Genomic DNA, 25375 nt, shown 5'->3' with positions numbered 1-25375 from the left:
CAGGGGGGTTGAAACTAGATGATCGTTATGGCCCTTTTCAACCTCGGCTATTCTATGATTTTTCTCAGTGCTTTGCTGTCCTGGAAGCCAGGTGCCACCCTTTCATGTATGTCTGCATGTGAGTGCAGCCTGTGCCATGCTCGGAGGCTGCAGCCAACAGGCCCAGTTCCAAAGTTCCAGTTCCAAAGCAGAAATGCAGTGTGAGTTAGGAAGCATCTACGCTCAGCTGAGGGCTAGAGCTTGTGCCAGGGCAAGGAACTACCACAATAAAAGAAAGAACAGGTGGAAGAATTCTCCAAACACATTTTTTTCTTTTTTTCTTTCCAAAGAAAACTTTAATTTCAACAAGACAGGAAGCTGCACAAAGGGAGCTACCACAAGTTCTTTTGAACAACAGCTTAAAACTATCTACATCAGTCCTTGTGGAGTAGGGGTCCTCCCTCCGAGTAACAGTCTGGCCACACAGGCTTGGCCTTGCAAAGGCCACTGAACTACCTGGTAGATTTTGCTCTGTCCTGTACCAGGCTGTCCCCCCATCACACGAAGCAGCAGTGGAGGATTAGGGACACTGAAAACAATTACACCCCAGGAAAAATGGGACTTGAAGTAGTTGTCTCCTCTTCCCAGCCCTGGTTGTTCACATTAGAAACGTGGCCCACTCGAAGTCCAGGTTGATGTGTTTTCAAAGAAGCAGCAGAGAACTCTTCCAGTTCATGTGTCACTGAATCCTAAGCATCCCCAGCTGCAGCCAAGTAGGCCAGGGAAGCCTGCCCAGGCCACCCATCCATCCCCTTGGGCTGAAGAAGTACAGAGCCCAGACCTTGCAGCAGAGAGTAGGTGGTACCTCCTTCCCCCTCCCTTTCACCACTCCTCAGCTGCTAAAATACAAAGCTCTACAGCTCCACAGCACCGTGCTTGAAGGAGATGCAACAGATGGCTTTCAGTAGGATGCACATTAACACCTCCAATATACTTAACAACAAAAGGGCTTGTTTCAAGCCTAGCAGCCTCTTCCAGTACAACAGAAAAGTGAAGATTGCCCCTGCCTGTTTCCAGGCTGCAGGATGTCACCCAGCCTGGGTTGCTGGCCAGAAGATGGCCAGACCTTTCCCTTAGCTAAGACTAGTCCCTGCCAGAGCCATACCTATGCTTCCAGGGTGGAAGTGATGGGGAAGGGGTTATGTAAAGGAGGCAAAACCCAAAGGCTCCCATCCCAGTTCTGAGCTGGAAAGGGGTCTCAAATCTCAAGCAAGAAAAGAGGCAATTGGAGTTTCTATTTAAACCATCCTAACCAAAATAAGAATAGTGATAATCAGGTAAACTGTCCAACAGGAAAGGAGGAAAAAAAAAATCAACCCCAAACAGTTAAGACTCCAACTGGCATTTGTAACCATCTGTGCAGACAGAAGGAGAGGGGAGGAGCGGGGTCTGACGATGCCATGCCATTTCCCCAGTGCTCCAACCCACCAGCATCCCATCCTCATCACTGCCCATGGACCCGGTGGCACCCGGCCATCCCCACCACCAGGGGACAAGGAGCCTCTGCTGCCCATCTACTGACCATCTCGCTCCCACCACCCGCCTGCTCTTCAGTTCTCACCCGCCTGGACGTACTCTTCGGCGGCCTTGGAGATGGTGCTGAGGTACTGCCAGCTCAGGGCAGCCAGGAGCATGGCACAGGACAGGTAGATGGGGGAATAGTGATGGCGTGAGGCCATGGGGCCGCTGGGCAGGCTCATGGCACGGATGGAGGCGATGATCTGCTGTGTCTTGTTGGAGGAAGGATCCGTGCTGGGGATCTTCTGGTAGATCTGGGGAGGGGAAAAGGAGTGTGGTTTACGCACGTGGTTGAGGAGATAAATGGGATTTCTGCGTGGAAGAGGGAGCTTCGTGGGTCACAAGCACCACGCCCTCAAGAGTAACCTCATGGCGGATGGCTCAGCTGCTGCATGGGGCCAAAGTCCATTTCCCTTGAGAAGTGCATTAAGCCAGGCAGCCTCTTGAGGGCACCCCATGATGGGAGATGGACTACCAGGCCTCTGACACAAACATCAGCCACAAAGCGGTGCTCTGGGGCAAACAGCCCTGGCCCAGCAAGCCTCACTCACTGCTGCTGGGCTGCAGCTCACCGAAACCAGCAAGGACACTCCAGGGTGATCAGCTGCTGGTGTGACTGCAGATACTCAACTGGAAAACGCCATGGTCTTGGGATTGGAAAACCCCCTTGTCATGGGGTTGGCCTGCCTCCAAAGGGAGCTCTAACAGCCCATGGTTTGGGGTCTCCCTGATGCATTACATCTTTTTATTAAACACTCCCCACTGAATCCATGAATCCACTGAATCCATTCCCTGGCTGTTCTTCTCTGTAAACTTTTAACACCCACAGTACCCTGAAGCCATGAGTCCCGCTGCTTTAAATACCTGCAAAGAGCCAGCCTTAGTTAATGCTGGCCAGGACGTGCAAACACAAACTGCATATTAGCTGCAACTATGGACACGGTGAAAACAAGAGCACTAGCTGCAGAGCTGTCTTTGGGGAGATGATGCAACCTGTTTTGAAGAAAAGTACTGCTGGAACAGTCCTCTTGCCTGGTCAGATGGGAAGCTCTGGTGCTCTGAAAGCTGACTCATCTTGCTCTCAATCAGAATCAAGATAAGATGTTGGTCGCTGCCTCTTTGAACAAGCACAGACCAAGGGTATGTTTAAAGGACTAAGCAGTTTGGTCCATGCTAATACCATGTCAGGTGCCCTGGCACTAATAGAAATGTAATGAAAGGATTAATAGATTCACAGGTCTGCAAGGGACAGCCAAGTCCACACCAGGAATGAGAACACAACAGCCAGAAATGACTCCAAGCAAGTGGTTCAACCTACCTCTTCCACATACTGGTACATGATGGCTTTGACAGACTGCATGTTTGTGGCATCCATCATCAGAGTGACAGCTTGTCCCTTCCGAATCTTCACCACCCCTCTGAACACCTGCTTGTTGTTATAGCAGGCAGCAAGAGTGGCAATAGCCATCACCTACAGAGAAACACAAAGAGCCCTCATTATACTACAAGGAGACTGCAAAGGAAATAGAATCATAGACTGGCCTGGGTTGAAAAGGACCACAATGCTCATCTGGTTTCAACCCTCTGCTATGTGCAGGGTCGCCAACCAGCAGACCAGGCTGCCCAGAGCCACATCCAGCCTGGCCTTGAATGCCTCCAGGGATGGGGCATCCACAACCTCCTTGGGCAATCTGTTCCAGTGCTGGTCCAGAAATAACCTTGGTCCTAGTGACATCACTGGCAAAACACACTGGAGTGAAGCCACAATCTCACCTACAGCAGAAATGGCAGGTACCAGCATAATACAGGCTATGACGTGCTACATAACCCTCCCACCTCCAACTTCAGATCGTCTGGGCTGCAGATGATGAATAACCACTTCTATGTAATAACCTACCTGGGGGATAGCACAGAAGTTGAAGACACTTTGGTTTTTCAGGCGAGACAAGTAAGTGAGGACATCAGGAACGTGGCGGAGAGCATTGGTGATGAGCTCATTCATACACTGGACGGCCATATCTATGTTCTCTGGCTTGGTAAGGTCAGAGAGCTTCTTCGTGTATCTGCTCCAAACCTAAACATCGAGATAAGGACTCAGAAGTTGGAGGGTACATTCATATCATAAAGGAGACATCAGTAACAGCGAGAGGTCTGGGGAACCAACAATAATCACCAGAGCCTTGAAGGACTGGGACTTACTAGGCTAAAGGAAGGGCTCTGGAAACGTGACAGTGACCTTCATATAGATGGTGACCTTCATATAGGCAGGGAATGGTTTTAAACTAAGACAGGGGAGGTTTAGGTTGGATATGAGGAGGAATTTTTTCACCCAGAGGGTGGTGACGCACTGAACAGGTTGCCCAAGGAGGCTGTGGATGCCCCATCCCTGCAGGCATTCAAGGCCAGGCTGGATGTGGCTCTGGGCAGCCTGGTCTGCTGGTTGGCGACCCTGCACATAGCAGGGGGTTGGAACCAGATGAGTATTGTGGTCCTTTTCAACCCAGGCCATTCTATGATTCTGTGAGGAAAAAGGGTGAACCTTCACGTCTTCTCTGGGTAGGGCAAAGAAATACAGCTCACATGCCAAGCTGGTATCACAAAATGCTCTATCAGACAGACCTGTAGACTGTCAAACCTTTCCCATTAACTTTGATTTAAAGAGACACAAGGGATGCTATAATTTTAGCAGTGCACCTTAAACTATGCACCCTGCAGAGCATTTGTGAGACACGTGTCCTGGAAAGCATGGCTCGTTGGCTACACCCACAACAGATCTTGGACAGAAGTACAAAAGACTATAAAGGGACAGGAACAAAATTATCAGTGATGGAAAAACCCCAACCACGGGGATTTTCAAGAAAATTCTAGAAGGAACTCTTACAAGGAGAAGCTGCAATTCACTATCAGAGCAGCAACAACAGCACCTTCAGTCTTTCTTAGCACAGTACAAGCATTTCAAAAAGCAGGGCAGGCCTGCTCACCCAAAGGCAATGTTTTCCTTTACCTCTCTGGGCCAGAACTCTCTTCCTTCCAGCTGGTCCTCTAGATAGTCACGGATGATGTTGGTTTTCTGCAGGAAGAGGCCCATGGAGTTTGCCAGCTCTGTGTCCTGCCCTACAATAGGGTCTTCTAGCTCTGATGCAGAGAAGAGTCGGGAAAGGCCTATCCCCACCAGCCCAGCAACGTAGTGGCAATACTGTGAGGCACCAGAAGGGGAAAGGGCAGGGGAAGAAAAACAAGATAAAAGGAGAAGTTACAAAGAGCTGCCTACTTAGCACAGTACGTTTCATAAAGTGATGCTCAGGAGGTAATTCACACTACGTTTTCTTTTTCAAGTTTGCATGGCCCTCCTTGTTCCACCTCAGCCTTTCCATGCTCAGCAAACACGTTGCCAAGGAGCTCTTCTGCCATGTCATTGACTGCTGGTGCTACTGTGCTTTCAGCACCAAATGAGCTGCCCACAAGGGAACAGCTGATGTGTTGGGTCACCCAAAGCAGGTGCTGGTGGGCTACACCAGACATCCATGCCCTCTTGTTACCCACAGGACCAGCAGCTCTGCTCTGTCCAAGCCCATACAGCCTCCCTCCCCCTGCTGAACCCACTTCACACAGGAATGCCCTTTCCTTAGAGACATGGACATGAAAGAAGCTGGATTTCAGGAGAAGGCTCCCGGATGTAAATATCATGTAGGAAGAGATGCAATAGCCAGCCCTGCTCCTCAAAGGTAACTGAAAAAACTGTCCTCCTGGAGTCTCTCACTGACTCATTGCACTCCTACTGTCATTCATTGTGTCTGGGTAGACTTACCCGATCCCACTCACTCTGAGAATCCACCTTCTTTTCCAAGAACTCCGCCATCCCAACACCCATCTTGTGACAAATATCAGAAATCACATCCTGGTAGACCTTTGCCAGGTTCCTAAACTCCATGGAGATCTGTATCATGTACAAACAAGAGGAAATAAAGACAGTGTCAAGAACAAAAAAAAAGCAACATCAGAGTTCACCTTTTATTAGAAGACAAGAGTAGGACTTGTTTACCAGGCTCTCATCCCTGGCTAGAGATCCAGGACAACTCCCACAAGGAGAGTTGTTTCAAGGCCCTCAAAGCACAGGCTCAGTCTGTTCTCAGTCTAAATGTTACAATCTCTGGCAGCAGATCAGACACAACAATATCTTTGGGAAGGCTCTGTGGCCTTGGACTGGTATCATCTGGGAGTTACAGGACAAAACTAGCTACATTTGGCACACAAAATTTCTTCTAATTTAGGAGAGCATCATGTTGTGCTGACCATGGGGAAGGTAAGTAGTTCACAGAATCATAGAATGGCCTGGGTTGAAAAGGACGACAATGATCATTCAGTTTCAATCCCCTGCTATGTGCAGGGTCGCCAACCAGCAGACCAGGCTGCCCAGAGCCACATCCAGCCTGGCCTTGAATGCCTCCAGGGATGGGGCATCCACAGCCTCCTTGGGCGACCTGTTCAGTGCGTCACCACCCTCTGGGTGAAAGACTTCCTGGTGCCCTGTTCTCCTAAGCCTTCTCCAGCTTTGGCTCTGCAAGACACACAGGTGTCCTTTGCACAGGAGGAAAAGCAGAAAGCAGCACAGTATGAGGGTTCTGCCCTCCAGCCCCACATGCAGGTGACGTGTCCTCCTCCTTCCTAAGAGCTACGGAACCATGTGCAACATGGAGATGGCCGCACACGAGGCAAGCAAGGCAGCTGAAGGAGGAGGTGGGTGTCTTACCGTTGGGAAGTCCTCCAGCACCTGCCGGTGCTTCTCCTTGCTCTCCATGTATTTCCACTCCGGTTGATAGAGATAAGAGTGAAACTCATTCAGCATCGGGACCTTTACGTCTAAGCTGATGGTCATGTCGTCCTCTATGGTGTCCAGGGCACGGAGAACTAGGTAAAATATACAGACAGCATGCCTGTGGGGAGAGAAAAAACAATCACTCTGTTACACAGGAAACACAGTTTAGATTCATCATGCAGTGTTTGGTGTGGCACTTCCAGTTCACCACAAGCATGAAGACACTCACATCCAATCCCCCCTCCAGTACTGATGTGAGGACAGTGTTTATCTTGGGCCATGCAGGAAGGTAAGGATAAAATGCCTTAGAATGAGCTGCTCAAATCCCAGGGCAATAAGAGAAGGTTAAAGGTGAAAAGCATGGCTTCACTGTATCACAGAATGGCCTGGGCTGAAAAGGACCACAATGATCATCTGGTTTCAACCCCCTGCTATGTGCAGGGTCACCAACCAGCAGACCAGGCTGCCCAGAGCCACATCCAGCCTGGCCTTGAATGCCTCCAGGGATGGGGCATCCACAGCCTCCTTGGGCAACCTGTTCAGTGCGTCACCACCCTCTGGGTGAAAAACTTCCTCCTAATATCCAACCTAAACCTCCCCTGTCTCAGTTTAAGACCATTCCCCCTTGTCCTATCACTATCCACCCTCATAAACAACCATTCCCTCCTGTTTATATGCTCCCTTCAAGTACTGGAAGGCCACAGTGAGGTCTCCCCAGAGCCTTCTCTTCTGCAAGCTAAACAAGCCCAGTCCCCTCAAGCTTTCCTCGTAGGAGAGGTGCTCGAGCATAGCAGAAAGGGTACTGCTGTAAAAGGAAGCACAGACAACTTTCCCAACAATGAGAAATGCTGGATGTATGTAAAATAATCCCCTAGCTCTTAATGAGCACAGTGAGTTTCCAAAGGGATGATGTACTTATTAATTGGTTGACAAATGGAAATGAGCTGGGATTGCTTAAGCACTCATTACTAGGTGAAAGCATGGCTCTCCTGGGATGACAAAAGGCAAGCAGGCAGGGAAAATGAGCAAGTCTTAGAGGCAACACCATTAAATTTGGCATTTCTTGCCTTAATTAACAGCTCTTTAACAAAGTGCAACCCGGGATGTAGCATGAACTGAATGGCACTTGGAACAGGACGTGCCTCCATCACGCTCTGCACTCAAGTATTCAATCCCTCTTCCTCGTCCCAGCCTCAAATCACAGAATCATAGCATCCTCAGCTTCTTTCAGGTACTGAATTCAGCTCTGTGGTAATTTGATTGAATGAAATCATAAGAAAAAAACCACCACCAAACCCCTTGGTGCAGTGAGCACAGTTAGAGCTCAGCTCCAGACCGAGGCTGATGTGAGGGGCCAAAGCCAACAAGGCAGTGTGGTCCTTGCCAAAAAGCACACAGCAGTGCTGGGAAGAGGAGCAGCACCACCTCCCCTTCACAGAATGGGAAGTGATTGCTTCTGTAGAGTGAAGCTGACTTCAGCCTGGGGCTGGAGCTTGAGTTCTGCACCTGGGACAGGTCCTGTGTGCAGCCAGGAGTTGGACTTGATGATCTGTGTGTGTCCCTTCCAACTTGGGACAACCTATGATTCTGTTTCTCCATTTCTGTCCTAGCTGCAGCTCTCCCATCCCCAGACAAGGCCTCCTTTCTCTGCACAGCACAGGAACCTGCAGCACCCATCCCAAAGAAGCACTGGGCTGGGAGCAGAGGAACCGAGCAGCATCTCCCTCCTCTTCCCACCACCAGGAACTACAATGCTGGCTCAGCTGGTGATGAAATCCAAGTTTTGAGCCTCCCACTTCCCAAGAGATGGCCCCAGCTGTGGAGAAATGGGCTGCATAAGGCCACAGCCCACACGGCACAAGATTTATCCAGATAAAAAGCAGCTAAGCAAGAGGAGACCAACGTCTTCTACCTGAACCTGGGGAGCACAACTCCAAGCACTCTCTCAGAAGCTCTGTTTTATGAAGTCCTCAGAGGAAGCACTGTAACTCTGCTATCAGCCAGCTTTACTCTTGTTATGACAGCACACCTCTGACCTGAGCTAGCAAAATCAATTCCTAGGGTAGCCTTGCTGTTCCAACCAGGTTCAAGCCCCGTAAATCACAACCTTCCTATTTTCCCTCTCTTGTCTCTAAACTCTTGAAGTGAAACTACTGTGCCTTGATAATTTATTTCTTTGGATCCTCTGCAGAGCCAGCTGCAATTCAGCAGCAATCCTTGCATGTAGGTTGCAAATACCTGGCATCAACATTTTTAGGATGCCAGGCATGGAGTTTCTGAGCCCTCGGGATAAGGAGCCTTCATGATCCCAGTAAGCTACAACACAAGGATTAAAGAGCAGGAGGACAGACAAGGAAGATAACAGTGGGATGACTGAGGCAACCACATTGCACACAGACACAGGAACAGGTTGCAAGGTGTGTTATTGCTTGGTATCCTAATATCTGTATTAGCAGATACAACAAGCAAAGAGGAAAAGAAGTTCAGTTCCTGGCTCTGCTCATCCCTTTCCATGCAATCTGAGCCAAACCGCTGGGTTTCTTTGCCTTCCTCCAAAACAGCCTGCAGACACTTCAGAAATGCTGGATATAACTACAGGGCAGTGTCCAAAATACCAGCCCAGGGCTGGGAAACCCACAGACAGCACTGTGTTAGGGCTGGCAGTGTGCAAAGCTGCTCGGCTGCAAGCACAGAGTGAAACCTACAGCAACCTTTAACTACTGACTTGGCTCTTGGGATTAAATGGAAAAAGATCTGTAGTGAAAAAAGCCATTTCTGTAAGAATATAAGGAAACAGGCAAAGCGTGCACGTATACGCACAAAATCTCAAGGCAAGCTGAGTCTTGCATCATCTGTCATTATTACCACACGAAGCTTTCCTGCATTCGTTATCAAAATTTGTAAAGCAAAAGTGAGCACAGAGCAAGCCTCTGAGGAACCCTCAGATGAAGCTTTAGAGGCAGCTGATCCCACTTTCTGGAGGGTTCAGACCCCATGTTTTGTTTGCTGTTTCCCACCGTGCCTCTCCACGCCTCCCAGCCAGCGAGGCACCCAAAGGCAGCTCCCGAAGCTGCCAGGACACACATTCCCAGGGTGTCACAAACAGCACGCTGCCCAGTGCTGCATTTAACCATCTGCTGGCGGAGAGCTTGCAATGCCCGGGCTGAGGAACGCAGGAGTTCTGCTGCTGGTAGGGAACAGAATGGAGGCATCATGCTTGAGCAGCTCTGCTGGGATAACGTGCATGCCTTGCTGCACGTAGTAGGGCTGCACTGAGCACCTCCTGGAAAGCTTTGCTCAGTGTGGTAGAGCACTTTCCAGTGGCTCAATCAAGGAGTGTAGCATGGACACCTCCCACCCAATTCAGCCAATTAGTCCTGGTGCCCAAGACACTTGCATGGACACCCCTGGCCATCCCAAACCAGCAGCCTTAGCACCTGGGGGCACTGCATGGACTCCACGCCCCCCGCTCAGCCCAACCAAGCATCCCCAGTACTCAGGGGCATTGCACAGACCCTCAACCAGCTCAGACAGGGAGCCCTGGTGTCTGGGGATATTGCATGGGTACCTCCTGCCATCCCAGCCAAGCAGTCCCAAAGGCTGCAAACACAGCACAGCCACCTCCTGCCATCCCAACCAAGCAGCCACAGCACTGGGGGAGGGGGGGACACTGTACAGATTAACTCCACAGCTATCCCAACCCCAACAGCCCCAGTACTATGACACGATCCACACTTGCTGCTATCCCAATCAAACACCCCCAGTGCAGGCAAACACTGCACAGACACCCAGATCTGCTCAGCCACGCCACCCCAACGCCTGGGGACACAGCATGGACCCCTCCCACTATCACAACCCCAGCGCACGGGAGCACCGCAGACCCCCCTTGACCACCAACGGGGGCACTGCACAAACCACCCCCCAACCCCACTCACCGCAGCTCTCCATCCAGCGCCTGGATGACGGCGGCGAAGCTACGGCTGGTCTGGTTGAGGTAGCGGTAACAGGTGCGGAGCCCGAGTCCCAGCGAGTCCTGCGGGCACAACGGGGGGCACAACGCGGGGGGTTGAAGGCGAGCGGCCGGGGGGAGCCCGGGGGAGGCGGCAGCGCTGCGTTGTCCCCGCCGCCCTCCGCCCCGCAGCCGCCCCAACGCCGTCCGGGGTGCGCTCCGAGGGGGGGACAGAGCCAACGTGCGCTTCAGCAGAGCCGTGGCCTTACTGCTGGCCGCCATGGGCACTGCGGGGGGGGGAAGAGGGGGGAGGAAAGGGGGGCCGGCCAAGGGTGGGGGCTCCGCCCCGAGACCGGCCCCTAAGAGCGGCGCGCCCCCTGCCAGCACCGCCATGCGTGCAAAGCACCGCGGCCGTGCAATGCACGGGGAGCGCGGAGCCCGTGCAACGCGTGGGAAGCTGAGCGATGCTGCAAAGCGGCGCGGCGTAGCCGTGTGTCAGGGCTCATACAGCGCACGGGATGCCGCTGGAAGGCAGCCCGGCCGTGCGGTGCTCCCAGCAGCGGTGATGCACGCAAAGCAGCCCGGCCGTGCAGCGCTCCCAGCAGCCGTGATGCACTCACGGCCAGAAGCAGGAAGCGGCTGCAAAGCACCGCGGCTGCGTGACGTCCCACAGAGACGCGATGCACAACGCAGCGCTACAGCCGTGTGATGCTCCCACGCAGCGCAGTGCTCACAGCTCGTGCGATGCAAGGGAAAGCCCGACCCGGCGCAACGCACGGAGCAGGAAGCTGCTGCACAGCGCTACGTCAGGCGATGCTCACAGCAACCGACCCCTCCCTGCCAAGTGACACCGGCCCGAACCCCCCCCACTCCCGCCGCTCACCGGGTCCATGCGCGGCATGACGGCCCGGTAGCCGCCCATCTTGAAGCGCAGCAGGTGGTAGATGTCCTCGGGGTGCCCCAGCCATTTCCTCAGCAGCTCCATGACGGCCGCACCGCCGCCACACGCGCTCTCGCTCCGCGCGCTCCCGACGCGCTCCCCCCCCCTCCGCCCGCCACCTCAAACCGCCGCTTTACAGCCGGTGGGCGGGGCCGCTCCGCCCCCTCCGCCAATCGGCTCGCTCGTCCCATGGCTCGGTGAGCGTACGGCGAGCTCATTGGGAGACGTGTCCTCGCACCAGCCTTCCGCCAGCCAGTAGAAGAGCGACGGAGCTGGCGCGACAGCCGGCGGGCGGCGCTGATTGGGCGACAGCGCCCACCGGCGCTCGCGTGGCCGCCCTGAGGGGGCCGAGGGGCGGGGCCTCATAATGGCTGCCCCGCCTCTCACAGCTCCTCGCCCCCTTCTCCTCACGGCCATCCCGGGGCCGGGGGATGCCTCCAGCCCCCCAAGCTCCTTGTTGCTTCACTCCCAAGCAGAGCTGAGGTGCTCCTGTTTGGTTTCAGTCACCCACCCTGTATTCCCCCCATGGTATTTCTTCTCTGCGCTCACTAACAGCCACCTGCACCACAGAGCAGCCCACAGCAGTGGGGACCCCCAAGGAGCCCACCCCTTGGGCCACCCGAAATCCAAACCTTGTGATCTGAGATGATGAGTTTTATGCACTCCCTGTCACGCACTGACACCCCCAGACTCACCACACTTCTAATTTGTGACTTAATGATGGGTTTTAATGAGCAGTGCCACCCCATTGCACTGCTGAGGGGTGTTTTCACCCTTTGGAAGGAGGCCGCTAAGAGCTGATGGAGGGAACAACCATTTAATCTCAACCACACCTAATCACCACATAACGCATACTCAGCTCAAAGCACACACACACACGATTACCCAATGCTGAACTGCACAAGCTGCTCAGGAGACCTTGTAGAAAAGAGCCATGTCACTCAATGCCCAGGGTTGGACCCCCATCCCCTGACAGCACTGCAGGTTGGCACTGAGGACACCACCACGTAAGCCTTTTCCAGCCACCCGGGGGTCCTAGGGCTCCTTTCATCACCACGTGCCCAAGAGGACACTGCTCTTTCTGGTAGATCTGCAGGTGCAGCCCTTTGCCTTGCAGCTTGCTCTGCAGCCAGTTGGAGGTGAACTGAATGGCACAATCTAGCAGATGCTCCAGATCCGATTGCGCCAAGAGAGATCCTTGTGTTAATGGATGGATCTTCACCAGGTACAGGACTTCATTCTTAATGATGTTCCCTGCAAAGGGGCAGAAATAAGGAGATCATAAGGATGTTTCTATTCAAGATGACACAGACCCGTATCTCTAGCCACTGTGACTTCAGCCTGATTGACCACACCTTGCAATGCCATTCCCTGTATCAGAGGTGGCTTACAAGAAGTAAACCTCCAGCTGAGAATAAACGGGAGGATAGACTCTTCCCACCAGGCTTCAAGTGGATCTTTCTCCCACAAGTACCAACCACCCATGCTAAGACTGCACACAAAGGCTGCACTCAAGTATCTGAAGTCTGCAGCTAGAGATTGCAAGCCCTCTCCTCACCAAAACAACTATGTACCCTCTCAGCTGGATCAACCCAACGCCATAACATTAAGGAGTAGAAGCTCTAACATGCAGATCTGAGTGTATGCATCCCACCCTCCTCTTTCTTGCTCCGCCACTGTGCTCTGGAGCTCACCCAGCCCTGAAAAGTATCTCTGGTCCAAGAGGGTGTAGCAGATGGGACGGGACGTGCGGAGGGCATCCAGTGCCTGGCCACGGTGGAACTCTGCAGACAGGATGTCAGAAGTGGGATCAGCCACCAGAGATGAGCACCAGTGCATTCGGCAGTTGTAGAAAACAAGGAAGCCTCCACTCTCAAAATAGAGCACCAGCCTGGGAGAAGCAGAGAAGATGAGATCTAGCCACAAACATCCCTGATACATTCACTGTATTCAGTTCTCTTCAGACCTGCAGAGAACGGAAAGTGCAGAGAAAGCAGTTTAGGTTTTAGGTTCTAAATCTGCACAACTCATGGACAGTTATTCCTCCTGCTGTCCTGTAGGCACAAAAGACAGCAGCAGGCAGAGAGAAGATCCCTACAGCCAGTTGCATGGGAAGACATACAAGTAGATTTTTGAACACCTCCAGAGAAGGAGACTCCACAACCTCAAATTAAACAGTTGATAAGAGCTGGCTCCACACTGTCCTTCAGTATTTACCCCTTGTTAATACATTTCCAATGGCTTTTAATACACCACCTGTGATCTGGGCTCCTACAAATGGTATTTCCACTGCTGTCTGAAATACTCTAGATGCATGCTATTAATCCCATGATTACCCAATATAATAATAACAATCCAATGAGTCTAATAATCAGATGCTGAGGCTGGGAGGAGGCAGAAGGCAAAGGGCAGAAAACTCCTCACTAAGGGTACAACACACAACACCAAGACAACAAAGCATGTCCAAGGCAAACCAACCAATGCTGACTGCCCGATTGAACACACCTCATGTCTACTCAAGACACAATGTCACCACTTACGCTTGCTTTTAACACTGGGGGGAAAGAAGGAGAGGACTGAAAGCATTTCCACAGCAATTTAGCCTGAGACAGAACAGCGCCTCTCCAGAATGACAGAAGAACATTTGTAAGAGGACCCCACCAAATACCTGGGTGCAGGGTCCTTCCAGTCCCCCCTCTTGTTGGCTCTGCTTGCTCTTGAGAACTCGTTTGCCCGAATGCTGCCAAACAAGCCAAAGTGGAAGCGCAGCCAACTGCCCGGACCCTCTGTTGGTGCACTTGGGGCACCAGGTCTGGAGTTTTGCAGGTCCTGTAGCTCTTCTTCCTGGGGAGGAGTCAATGGAACACAAACCTGCTCTTGCTTTCCCTGAACAAGGGAACTAGCCCCCATGGCAGCCTCTTCTTGCAGCACTGTCTCTTCCACATTTGGTCCTAAGGGAGAGCTGGCTGCCACAAATGCTAGGAATAAGTTCTTCCCATGGACCTGAAGGGGAAATTAAAAAAAAAGTGGGATGTACTGAGGATCAGTGTTCAGATGCTACTCTAGAAGCCCCTGGCAGGACAAAGAGATGTCAGGGCAGACACACAGACACACTTAGACCAACGACAAGTGGCTTGAACAACTCAAACCTGTGCCAAGAGTTGGAACCAAAATGCAGTGTGAGGTAAGGCTAGTATGACTTAGATAGTTACAGGTACCTACAGCATTGACATCCACCTAGCCAAGTGAAACCTGGCTTTGTGGTCTAAGGGATGCATCTGTGCAAGCTCACAGCTGAGAGGAACAAGCCTGCCGTTCCTCTTGACATTCACATACTGAGTAAACCAACTCATCTTCTATAAGCCTTCCGTGACAGCCTCACACACAACCCTGCTGCCACTCTCAGGCCATACACCTTCTGTGGCACAGATGCAGGACAGCTGTGGCTTCCCTCTCAGACCTGGCACAGACTGATGTGGTCATCTTCAGCACAGCTCACCTGGGAATCCTGGAGTCTCAAGGCATTCAGATCATTCACATTAATCTTCTTGCTGCTTCCCCCCACCTTGGCCACCACTTGCCCCACAAAACGTGAGGTCAGCAGCTGGAACTTCCTCACTGACGGGCCCTCTGGCATCTCTACCAGATGAATAGCAGGTCCTTCTCACACTTGGTGCCCTAGAGCTGAGGGAAAACTTGCAATTCAGAAAAAGAGCAAGAAAACACAAGGAAGCAACAGCCCACACTCACATCAGCTCACAGCAACTGAAACCAGAGCTTTCAGTGAGGTCTTCTTCTGCCCCAGCCCTCCAACCCATCCTCTGCTCGTGCAAGGACACATCCTCACCCCCTGGAGCTCTCAGCCCATAGGAGGCAGAAGCCAGCAGCCACCTACACAGGGTGGTGAGCTGCAGTAGGGTGTGGATGTACCCTCAATGGGGCTGGGTAAGGCAGCACAGCTATGAAGCCCTTACATGCTGCAATGAGCCAAAGCCTTTTAGGAGAAGCTCCAAGAGATGTATGTCAAAGAACATTATCTGGATCTAAGACGTGAAATAAAAAGGTATTCACTGGTTATACAAATATGATTGCTTGAGCAGCAATAGAAGATTGAGCTTAATCCCCATGCTTCCTAGGGTAATTAACAGGAGATAATTAAATTACACCCTAGCTCCATTTAGCTACATACCACATTCAGACTACAGGCAAAAGCCAGTAACAGGTCAAGAGCCACCTAGAAGATATTGTGCTGCTGAAGGTACCAGCAGCAATCCAGACTCCCGGGATCAGCTCTTGACACCAAGGGCTCTGCCCATGCCCTTTAAGTCTTTACCCTGATTATCCAGGCACTGGATTAGTGCCAAGTAGCACAGTACAGGGAAGTCACCCAACACCGGCACACACACACACATCGCAGACCCCCAAAACAAGCACTCACTGCACATCCCCCTGCCCCAAACGCTGCACCCAGCCCCCAAGCCATTACCCTGCACTCAACAGAGACTGAACAGTCTCCTCCTTTCTTCCCTATTTCACTACCAGCTTCTTCTACCTCATGCTCTTGAACCATTCCCCTGCCTTCAGTTACTTCTCCAACACTCTCACAACCCAAACCAGCACTGCCCTCTTCCCATCCCTAACACCCAAAAAACCCCTTCCTACACTTCTACAGAGAAGAAATGCCCTTCCACGCACCAACTCCTCTACTGACTGGTAAGGGAGAAGTGGGTGAGGCTTCAAGTGCTGGTTCCACCCATCCACCTCACCAATTACAGCAGGACTCAGGGACTGGTTGAGCTGGGAAGCGCTCTGAATGCCCTACCAGGGATAGCAGGTGATTGTATGGGGGGTGCGAGTGCTTTCAGCTTATGGGTGGCATGTGTGAGCTGAGCTGAAAGTAATTAGACTGAATCAGCAATGTGCTCCACAAACCCATGTCTGTGAAAAGAGCAAAAAGATAAATTATGATGGCATTCAGGTGCTATCCCAGTTCTCATCTTCCCATCTTGCCATGGAGCCAAAGCAATGGTCTGGTTTGGCACGACCCAGATGAGTGCTGCAAACGCTCAGGCATCCCAGTTTTTCTTCTTATGCATTAAAATAAGCACTGCTTTTCCAGGTACACTGAATACATGATCAGTTACCCCCAGTCCTCCCCAGGAAGCCCACCAGGAAAGTCAAGATTCAGGCAGCAGCCTTTTGTTTTTATTATTATTGTTTATTTCCATTAGTTCTAAAGGTGTAGACGTTACGTGGATTGGTAGCCATACTACTTCATAATATATATTTTTTTACATCTTTAAATAATTACAGCTTGTTCAGTTGGTTGGTTTCCCTCTCCCCCTTACAAATCAGTGTCTGTTTCCACGGGACTTCCCCAGCTGACATGGGAATCTTCAAACTTTATGCATGAGAAAAGAACAAACAACCAACCAAAACCAGCAAACAAAACCAAACATCACCCCTGGCACAGTCACAGCTTCAGTCATATTAACTGTTGTCATATTAAGTTATATTCAGAGTTGTTGATTGGTTTTAAAACTCCCTTGCAATACTCCTGAGCTTGTCCTGATCGGAGAGGGTCTCATCAGCCCATATAATTGCAAGTGAAGTATGTATCTCTTTGGATTAATTTATGAAACAAAAACCGATGCAATTCAAGATATTGCACTTTCACAAGGAGGAAAGGCATTTAAAAATGATAAATGACCTTTCTACTCCTTTCTTTCTCCATCCCAGTTCTCATCTTGCCATGGAGCCAAAGCAATGGTATGGTTTGGCACGACCCAGATGAGTGCTGCAAACCCTCAGGCATCCCAGTTTATGTGTGTGATTAATGCTGAGCTTTAAGGGAACAGCTTCTGCAAATACATTGCTAGATGTGCTCAAGTGTTTTGCAGGACCAGGCACTTTGCTCTTACAGGGAAGAGCTGGTTCTCAGCTCTATACTTTTTTGTGTACAAATACACACATTCTGGCCTATCACTGTGTGGTTGATGCTAGAAGGGACCTCTGGAAGTTATCTGGCTGGTGGTCAGCAGCTGGACTTCCAGATGTGCTGCAATTGAATAAATTATAGCAATAATAATAGCAATAATTGTTTTGCTATATAAGTCTCTAATAATTGTATTTTATTTCATTAACAAAGCAGGTTCTCCGTGCCTCTCCTATCATTTGAAGGAAAGCAGAGCTACACTGTAACCCCAAATTTTCAGGGTTGCCCCTCTTGCTAGGTCGAGCTGAACCTCTTGGTAGGACTGTCATTCTCATGTCCTGTAAGTATCCCTCCATGCATCATTTCTGGCGCTGGCATGCTTTGTTGGCAATCTGAAGCATATCTGAACTTCAACTCCTTGTAAAAGGAGTGACAAAAGAGCTCACTTCTACCATGAAAGGGCTCAGAGCCTCATGAAAGCAGATGTCTTGTTATCGGGGTCCCTTGTTATCGGGGTCCCTCACTGCGTTTCAACATTCAGCTTCTAAGGCTGTGTGGGAAGCAGAAAATCAGTTAGCCAAACTCTGTCAGTTAGGTAAGCTAAGGGGACATGGGCCAGAGAACCACCTAACTTATGTCTTGCAGGGTTTCTCTCCTTGGCATTGCAAGCAGACTCCTTTATGGCACTTAGGAGTGCGTTTTAAGGGCAGGAGAGAACTTCAGCCAGGAATTTTGGCTTTGAGGGCAATACGAGGAGCACAGTAAAAGGGCAAGGCAGACAAAGCCTTTGGGAGCATAAGCACAGAGGGAGAAATGCTGTGCGTGTTTGGTCTGGACCTTTGTTCCTCTCCAGGATGCTGCCTGCTTCCCTCCTCCTCAGGCTGTCCAGGGTAGTTTTAAGCATCTGAAATGTGTGCATAAGCCAAGAGGCATCTCTGGGGTGTGTTCTTCTCTGTCACAGACAAGATCACAGCTGCATCCCAAGAGATCTCGGCTCCCAAGTGCAAAGCAATGCAGTACAAGGAGGAGAGTGCCTAATGACCTGCGTGCTCTTGGAGAAACACCTCAGTGTTTTCATTCACCCCAAATTCATGTTCTTAGGTGCTATTTCTGGCCTCTTCTCTGCAGGCTTCTGAGCTTCAACAGAATCACGGGATTTCAGGGTAACGTTTTATTTGTGTTTCATTGAACGTCTCTTCCTTGTCTGTAGTTAATAAACTAATGAGGTTAGACCTTACATTAGCTCTGAAGGACAGAGTGCAAATTCTGTGGTTATCTTGCAAGTGGCAGATGGAAAAACTTCCCAGATCAGGAGTTTCATTCCCATAACCCAGCTGAAAGGCACTCCTTGTCAATGGGAGGACATTGGGGAAGCTCAGTGAGGAGCCTCAAGGTGCAAACACCATCCAGACATCCCCGTGGCATCACTGCCATGGTGTCTTTCTCCAGGTAGCGCAGAGTCTCTGTCACCCCTACAAACCCCTGCAAATCTGAGTTACTGAGCAGAGCACAGGGGTTGTGGAGGGGTCCAGCTCTCTACTGTGCTCCATTTCAACTCTCTGTCATGACCAGTCCAGTTGAATCCTTCTCCTTAAAGAAACTTTTCAACCATCAGGAGGAAAATAGAGGGTTCAAACACAGATAATACAAGGTCTTGGTTTTGCTTCAACCATGTTTGTGGCTTTCCTCTTCACGAAGCCACATATCCTGGTATGTTGTCGGAAACACTGTTTGTGGGAATGGTGAAGAGTGAGTGTAAGATGGAGGGTGGCACCTTATATCCTTCAGCATATTTTGTAGGGACATACCATCCCTCTTCTGGTATCACCTGGCAGTTCCATAGTCAAGTTCTGGATGCAGGGAGGAAAAGAAGGAGCTGGGAAGGCAAGAAGAAGGGTAATGGAGTTTGTGAGCAGACAGAAACAAGACTGGAGAATCTTGTAGGATGAGGTGTCCCAGAAATTCTCTACCTGTACAGGCAAAGATGTCCCTCCTTGGGAATGGTGATGCAAACATCCTGGCAAGCATCTGTGGAAGGGTTTAGACTGCACAGAGGAGCTGTAGCTTATGCGTTGCTGGATTTTGTTAAGCACATGCTAGACAAAGAGCAACTAAAGGTAGGTTAGGTAGAACTGATCCCTTTTGGACAAGGGAATGAGTCTGTGACCTCTCAGCATCACTCTCAACTCAATTTTCCAGAATTCTTTTGTTGCTAAGAGACTTCTGGTTAAGCAAACACATGAGTTTGGTTTAATACTCGTGTATGAATGGAGTTAAGCTTCTCTTGCAGGCAAGCAAGTCTATGCACATGCTTAGTAAAGAAGATGGCCCCTGTCTGCATCCATTAGAGGCTGAGGACTTTTCTTGTTGTGAAAGGTGAAATCCTTAAGGGTTAGACATGGGAAATGGTCATGAGCCAGCTGCTAGGGGGGCAGTGGGCACTCACAGTACAACGAGAAATAAATGACAATCAGATGTCATCAATGACAATGAAGACAACAGAAAAGTATGCAAAATAATTAAATTAACTGCCTCAAAAGCAACAGCACAACAGTGTTAAAGAGCACCTTTTCACTTGCTGTGCTCTACGATAATCTCTAAGACTGGCTTGTAGCTATTTGTAAGGGAAAAGCCCATCAGTTTCCTCCAGGATTTGATGACCAAGGTAGGTTTCCTCTACCCACTTCCAGAAAGTTTCCCCTTCCAAAATCCCTCTTTGACTTCAGACAGACTTTCTCCAGGCTCAGCCAACCATCTTTTGGAAACAAAGTCCCATGATTTTGTAGTGATAAATATGAAAGGAGTTACTATTAAATACAGACATTCATTAGGTTTTCAGACCATCTAGGGAAGTGAAGGCAATGCTCTCAATGCATGAGCTGAGGATGAGGACGTGGGTCTCTTTTTTTCTCTGCCTTAGATCATATAAAATCCACTAAAGCCACCACAGCATGTCTCATGAAGTCTGTTCAACAAACTGTTCTGAAACTGGCTCTGTTTGGTGGAAGGTCGCTGAATCGGTGTCATGATGATGGCATTCCCTCTGGTCAGGAAACACATGGATGGTGACAGGAGAAAAAGATGTGTCTGTGCCACCACTGTCTAAGTCTCAAATGGCAAATGTTCTTAAATAGACATCCCCCCCCCCCCCAAAAAAAAATATATTCATCTTTGTGTTTCTGGCTATTTCTTAGAAGGTAGTGACAATCAAATACAAGGAAACTTGTTTGAAGGGAGGAAAAATGTTTCAAATCCATTAGTTACTTTGAGATTTGAGTCTTCTTGGTTTGTTTGGTAAGAGCTCTCCTACACTTCACATAAGTCCTCTTTACCTCTTTGTTGGAGCATCTCGGATGTTGGAACATCCAACATGTTGGAACATGGCAGGAGAGCAGGGGAGGAGGGAAACAACATCAACATGATTATTACGTGGCATCTTCTTCATCTCTCCAGTGGATCAGCCTCAAGTCTATGGGTGGAAGACTAGTTTATGCCGTTATGATGTCCCCATGGTTTTCAGCTAAGACCAGGCTGTTCCAGGAGTCCTGTTTGGAGCTGGTTTGTGGAGACTGGCTGATGGCTGACTGGTAAGCCTGCGGGGAAAGCTTCAGGGCTGAAATTGCAGGATGAATTGAAGATCCATGTCCAGACATGGCAGAGACCGAGAATGCCTGAAGAAGAAGGAAAATCTTGTAAAAAAAAAAAAAAAAAAAAAAAAAAAAAAGCTTCAAGTAATAGGGGAGCCCTTCACATGGAGTAGTAACATGTCTGAGGATTTGCCGTAGATTGTAGCTTATGTGTGATGCCTTGGGCAGACTCTCCTTCTTGTTCTAGATCCTGCCTTTTAGTAGAATCGCACAGGGGACAAATTGTTCTCTTCTAAATGCCAGAAATGATCATTTTACCACCCAAGGTTTGAGGATTCATTGGTCTTGGGTGTTCCTAGTTTACAAATGCCCTCCTGTGGACTGCAGGAGAAACAACCTTGCTGCAAAGGGCTGTAAATGCAGCGTCAGTCCAACCCAACGACATACCTTTTTCTCCACGGTTATTTCTGTTTAAACACTGCTGTTCCTCATATGAACTCAAGAGGAGAGCAACTATCATTTACCACTTATTTTCTTTCAGTTGTGCTGCACTGCGAGGGATCCTTAACCAAGGCATAGTTATTAAAACACCTGAGCTCTGGGTGTTGCTCAGCAGGACACTCACCATGCACGGATGCAGTGCTGTTCCTAAGACATCTAGTGGTGGATAAGGTGCAGAGCACCCACTGGACCCTACAGCTCTGCCATCCTGCTGCGTTGATTTACCTTTGCAGGGACTGAGTTAGATTAGGGCTATGAGAGTACATTTCTCGTATAGCTCAATGCACATCCAGCCAGTGCAGATAAACTAGAGTCCTACTGCCAGGCTTTTCTTGCTCAGGACAAATCAAGTCATACAAAGAGAATGGATATTTTATTATGATGTGACTTACACAGCTGCCCGGCTAGAAGAAATCTCACATTTTCAACAGGGCTGCTACCACTTCTTGTCCATTCAGAACTTCCACATCTCATTGAGCATCCACACTGTGCTCTAAACGTGGTGACAAGAATGTGTATTTTTGCCCCGTCTCAGATTTCCTACTGTGAACTTCTAGATCCCAGCACTGAAGAGGCAACCTCTTACTACAGAGAAGGTTTTTAAGATGTTCTTCTCCCCTTATATATGACTCTCATTTCTATCTCTGTCACACTGCATTCTGTACCTGAGAAATTGGGCTGGGGTGCCCATAATGAGATGAGAGCCCTGGTTCTGTTTTGATGGGGCGCATTTCCTCAGTGGTCGTGGCACTGCTGCTGCTACTCGTGGAGCTCGTGGTCGGGGTAAGACTCTCACTGCTGGATGGACCTGTGGGAAAGCAGATGGTAAATTGGGCCAAGGGCCTTTCACTTCGAAGCACCCAAAGTTACTGTAGGTTGAAAAAAAAAGTAGTGGAAATGGCTTTGTTACTGCTGAGAGACATTCCAACATTCTCCATTTTTGAAGAATCAGCCCATTTTGTCGTTGGGTGTCTGACTCATACAACATCCAAATGACCAGGAACATGACTGCGTGTGTATATACACACAGTTAGCTCTCCTTTTCAATGCTTACCTGCTGGCGTCTTTGTTTTGTTAAGGTTCTTCGGCTTACGCTTCCTTGTCTGAATGCCCTCTTTTCTCATTGCTAATGGCCTTGGAACCTGTGGACCCAGATATACAAGAGCATTGGTTTCTGTATGTCTGTACGGTCACCTAAGACATGACTACAGCTCTACCTCATCACCTCTACAAAACCCATCTGATTTAATTGAAAGCAACAACAAAATGGGGCCCAAGGTCACTGGTCAGCGTTACTGTGTGAAGAGATATGTCAGAGCTACGGAGTGTGCTTCTGAATGGGAATAGATGGGCTTTTTTACAGCATAGGTATTGAGTGATTGTTTACTTTCCTGTTGAACTTGGAGATGAAGATGTCTTTCTGGCCAATGTCTATTTATGGAAAGCTACCCAATCTGTATGGAGAGATCTCCCTTAGGAACTGATCCCACTGAGCTCGCCAACCTTATAGTCAGAAACATACTGGGATTTCTAGGAAGAATTTGTTGGGTTAGGTGGCTTCCCCTCATCCATCTTGTTTTCCAGCTTTGGCCTAACTCTCATGAATGCTCTTCCATCTGCTCTGAAGCAGGAAAACCTTGAGAGCATGGAAGTGAATAAAAAAACCCTAGGAGTAGCAATGGGAAACAGAATGGGGCTTGCTTCTGCAGTCACCAAGGTATTGGAGGACTCTGTCACTTGGGGTCCATTGCTGCTGACTGGTGGGAGAAGGGCTGGAGATTCACATCCTGAAGTTCTGCTTGCCTTGGACTCCAACAGGACTATTCCAGATATATCAGGCACTCCCTATACACACAAAGTCCCCGCTAGCAGGAAGAGACTGTCTGGGCACTTGTGTAAGAGAAGCCATCTATGCTCCCTTATTAAGAGTACAGCCAAGTGGTGGCTGGGGCCTGATGCCTCACAAGGAAGGACCCAGCCCTTGTTTGTGCTTAGGAGACAGGAATTTCACTAAAGTGCATTTAAGTAGGGAAGAATCTGGGCCTAATTTATGGGTCACCTATGTGCTGTGGACACCCTCCCCGTAAGAGAAAAAAGGAATAAAGGCTTTACCCCATGAAGCTTCATGTAGAGCCCACAGGCATTACAGACGGGCTCTCCCTCGGCGTTTCTGCGCCAGAGTGTGGTTGTGGTTGTGTGGCAGTTGGCACAAGAGAGGCCGACGCGACGGGAAGCCGACTGTGAGAGAACATGGAGGAAAAGAACCACATCAGCCCTTCGGCAGCACCTCCGATCCCAGCGAGTTTGCTCCAGGCCACAGAATCACAGCATCATAGAATACCCAGTGCTGGAAGGGCACTACCTACAAGAACCATCCAATCCAACTTGCCACCGACTTGGCTCAGCCCATGGCTGGAAAGGCTTTTCACCAGAGGGCGCTGGGTGGCCGTGAGTGGTGGCTGTGCTCAAACCACAGGTGTCATTTTAGGCACTTGCAGGGAATGGCTGGGTTTGAGCAAAGTCAACTTTGTGCTGTTTGAGCAGAGTCAGCTTTGTGATGTGCAGGGCAGGCTTAGGATGAAGCCACGTGGAATATGAGTGTCTGAGGGAAGGCTTGCTGGGTCCTTGCTGCCTGGGGGCTGTGACAGACCCCGTGTCCCTGGGGCATAGATGCAGAGCCATTCCCAAAACTCCCCTCCAAAGCAGGCTGGGATGGATGGAATATCAACACAAAGGTATTCCCATTTCATAGAATAGAATCATAGAATCATAGAATCGCTAAGGTTGGAAAAGACCCACAGGATCATCCAGTCCAACCATTCGCCCTTCACCAATGGTTCTCGCTAAACCATGTCCCTCAACAAGACATCCAAACACTCTTTGAACACCACCAGAGTCGGTGACTCCACCACCTCTCTGGGCAGCCCATTCCAGTGCCTGACCACCCTTTCAGAGAAGTAGTATTTCCTAACGTCCAGCCTGAATCTTCCCTGGTGCATCTTGAAGCCATAATTCCTTGCAGCTTGAAGCCATAATTTCGCATGAATGTCCCATCCTGACCCCTCAGCCTTTGGGATGATCACCTACCCCAGAAGCTCTGCTTTGGCTTGTCCAATTAACAGCAGCAAACAGGGTGTCCAGAAAAGGTGGCTGGCCACCGTGAAGTGAGAGCACAATTAGTTTGGCCAGTACGATATCTTAGAGCTCACCAAACAGAATGTAATCTTGCTGAGTTTGGAAATCTGGACCAAACCCATCTATGTTGTGCACATAGAGACCACGGAATGGAAACATCTCTGACATCACCACCTAGCTGTCAGCTTTTTATCGTAGAATCATTTGAGTTGGAAGGGCCCCTGAAAGGCCATCTGCCCCACTCCCCTGCACTGAACAGGGATACCCACAGCTCCATCAGTGCTCACAGCCCCGTCCAGCCTGACCTTGGCTGTCTCCATTGTTGCACACAGCCTTACCCCGCATACGCCACGTGCTGCTGACTTACCAGCCTCCGCTGAGGTTTGAACAAGGGCCGGTTGATGCCGTTCATCTTGTGATAGAGCCCACAGGCATTGCAGAGGTAGTGCCCTGTGCCATCTCTCCTCCAGAGCGGGGTGGACATGGCCCCACAGTTGACACATTCTCGCCCTTCTGAATAATCATCAAAAAATTCTGCTGCCATGATGGGAGAGAAAGGAAAACGCTTGGTTAGTTAAGCAACCATACGTGAATTTTTTTTTTGCTCTGGTTCTCAATATTTGAACCCAGCAGCGATGTTTAAAGAAATCACCAGCAATCAGAGTTTATAAAGTGCAAGAAACATCTTTTCTTCCACAAGGAAGCCAACATAATTATTGGGAAGAGAAACCCCTTTCCCTGTCATACAGTGTTGGCTGGAAAGCTTCTGTGGCAGCAGGGATGTGCTGGGACACGGATGCAAGGAGACAGAAATAGAAACCTTCCCTTCTGCTCTGACGTTATCCAATTTTCAAGACTGGACATAGTCAGGGCAAACAGACTGGGGCAGGCAAACGGCTGTGTTTACAGTCCAGACAAATTGCCTGTGACCACAGGAAAACACAAGCCCGGACTC

The 25375-nt window shown here is 49.9% G+C and overlaps 3 protein-coding genes across 11 annotated transcripts in view; all 3 read right to left on the bottom strand.

Annotated features, from left to right (window-relative positions):
* Positions 1-304: 304 nt before the first annotated feature.
* Positions 305-11372, bottom strand: FDFT1 (farnesyl-diphosphate farnesyltransferase 1). Its single transcript, NM_001039294.2, has 8 exons — positions 11206-11372; positions 10309-10406; positions 6308-6491; positions 5366-5494; positions 4562-4753; positions 3455-3631; positions 2876-3028; positions 305-1811 (listed from the first exon to the last, which is right to left on the bottom strand). The coding sequence occupies exons 1-8, from the start codon at positions 11305-11307 to the stop codon at positions 1590-1592; spliced, it is 1257 nt and encodes a 418-aa protein (NP_001034383.2). The 5' UTR covers positions 11308-11372; the 3' UTR covers positions 305-1589.
* Positions 11373-11972: 600 nt separating this feature from the next.
* On the bottom strand, positions 11973-16098 carry NEIL2 (nei like DNA glycosylase 2). 4 transcript variants are annotated; one of them, XM_046938977.1, is made up of 5 exons: positions 15596-16098; positions 14762-14946; positions 13931-14265; positions 12957-13153; positions 11973-12516 (listed from the first exon to the last, which is right to left on the bottom strand). In XM_046938977.1, exons 2-5 carry the CDS (start codon positions 14897-14899, stop codon positions 12200-12202), a joined length of 987 nt encoding a protein of 328 aa, XP_046794933.1. In that variant the 5' UTR covers positions 14900-14946; positions 15596-16098; the 3' UTR covers positions 11973-12199.
* A 361-nt stretch (positions 16099-16459) lies between these two features.
* GATA4 (GATA binding protein 4) overlaps positions 16460-25375 on the bottom strand; it is a 27741-nt gene continuing 18825 nt past the window's right edge. For 3 of the 6 annotated variants that reach the window (XM_046938577.1, NM_001397478.1, XM_046938576.1), the window contains 5 exons: positions 24788-24957; positions 23398-23523; positions 22340-22427; positions 21951-22093; positions 16460-20868 (listed from right to left, as the gene is read on the bottom strand). In XM_046938577.1, coding sequence (XP_046794533.1) covers positions 20686-20868; positions 21951-22093; positions 22340-22427; positions 23398-23523; positions 24788-24957 — 710 coding nt within the window. In that variant the 3' untranslated portion in view covers positions 16460-20685. The remainder of the gene's footprint in view (positions 20869-21950; positions 22094-22339; positions 22428-23397; positions 23524-24787; positions 24958-25375) is intronic. The other 3 variants (NM_001397479.1, NM_001293106.2, XM_046938578.1) reach the window with 1 other exon arrangement.

The sequence above is a fragment of the Gallus gallus genome, chromosome 3 (genome assembly GCF_016699485.2).
Source record: "Gallus gallus isolate bGalGal1 chromosome 3, bGalGal1.mat.broiler.GRCg7b, whole genome shotgun sequence".
NCBI lineage: Eukaryota > Metazoa > Chordata > Aves > Galliformes > Phasianidae > Gallus > Gallus gallus.
Note: the sequence above shows the minus strand (reverse complement) of the source record. Positions and strands in the feature narration are given on the sequence as shown.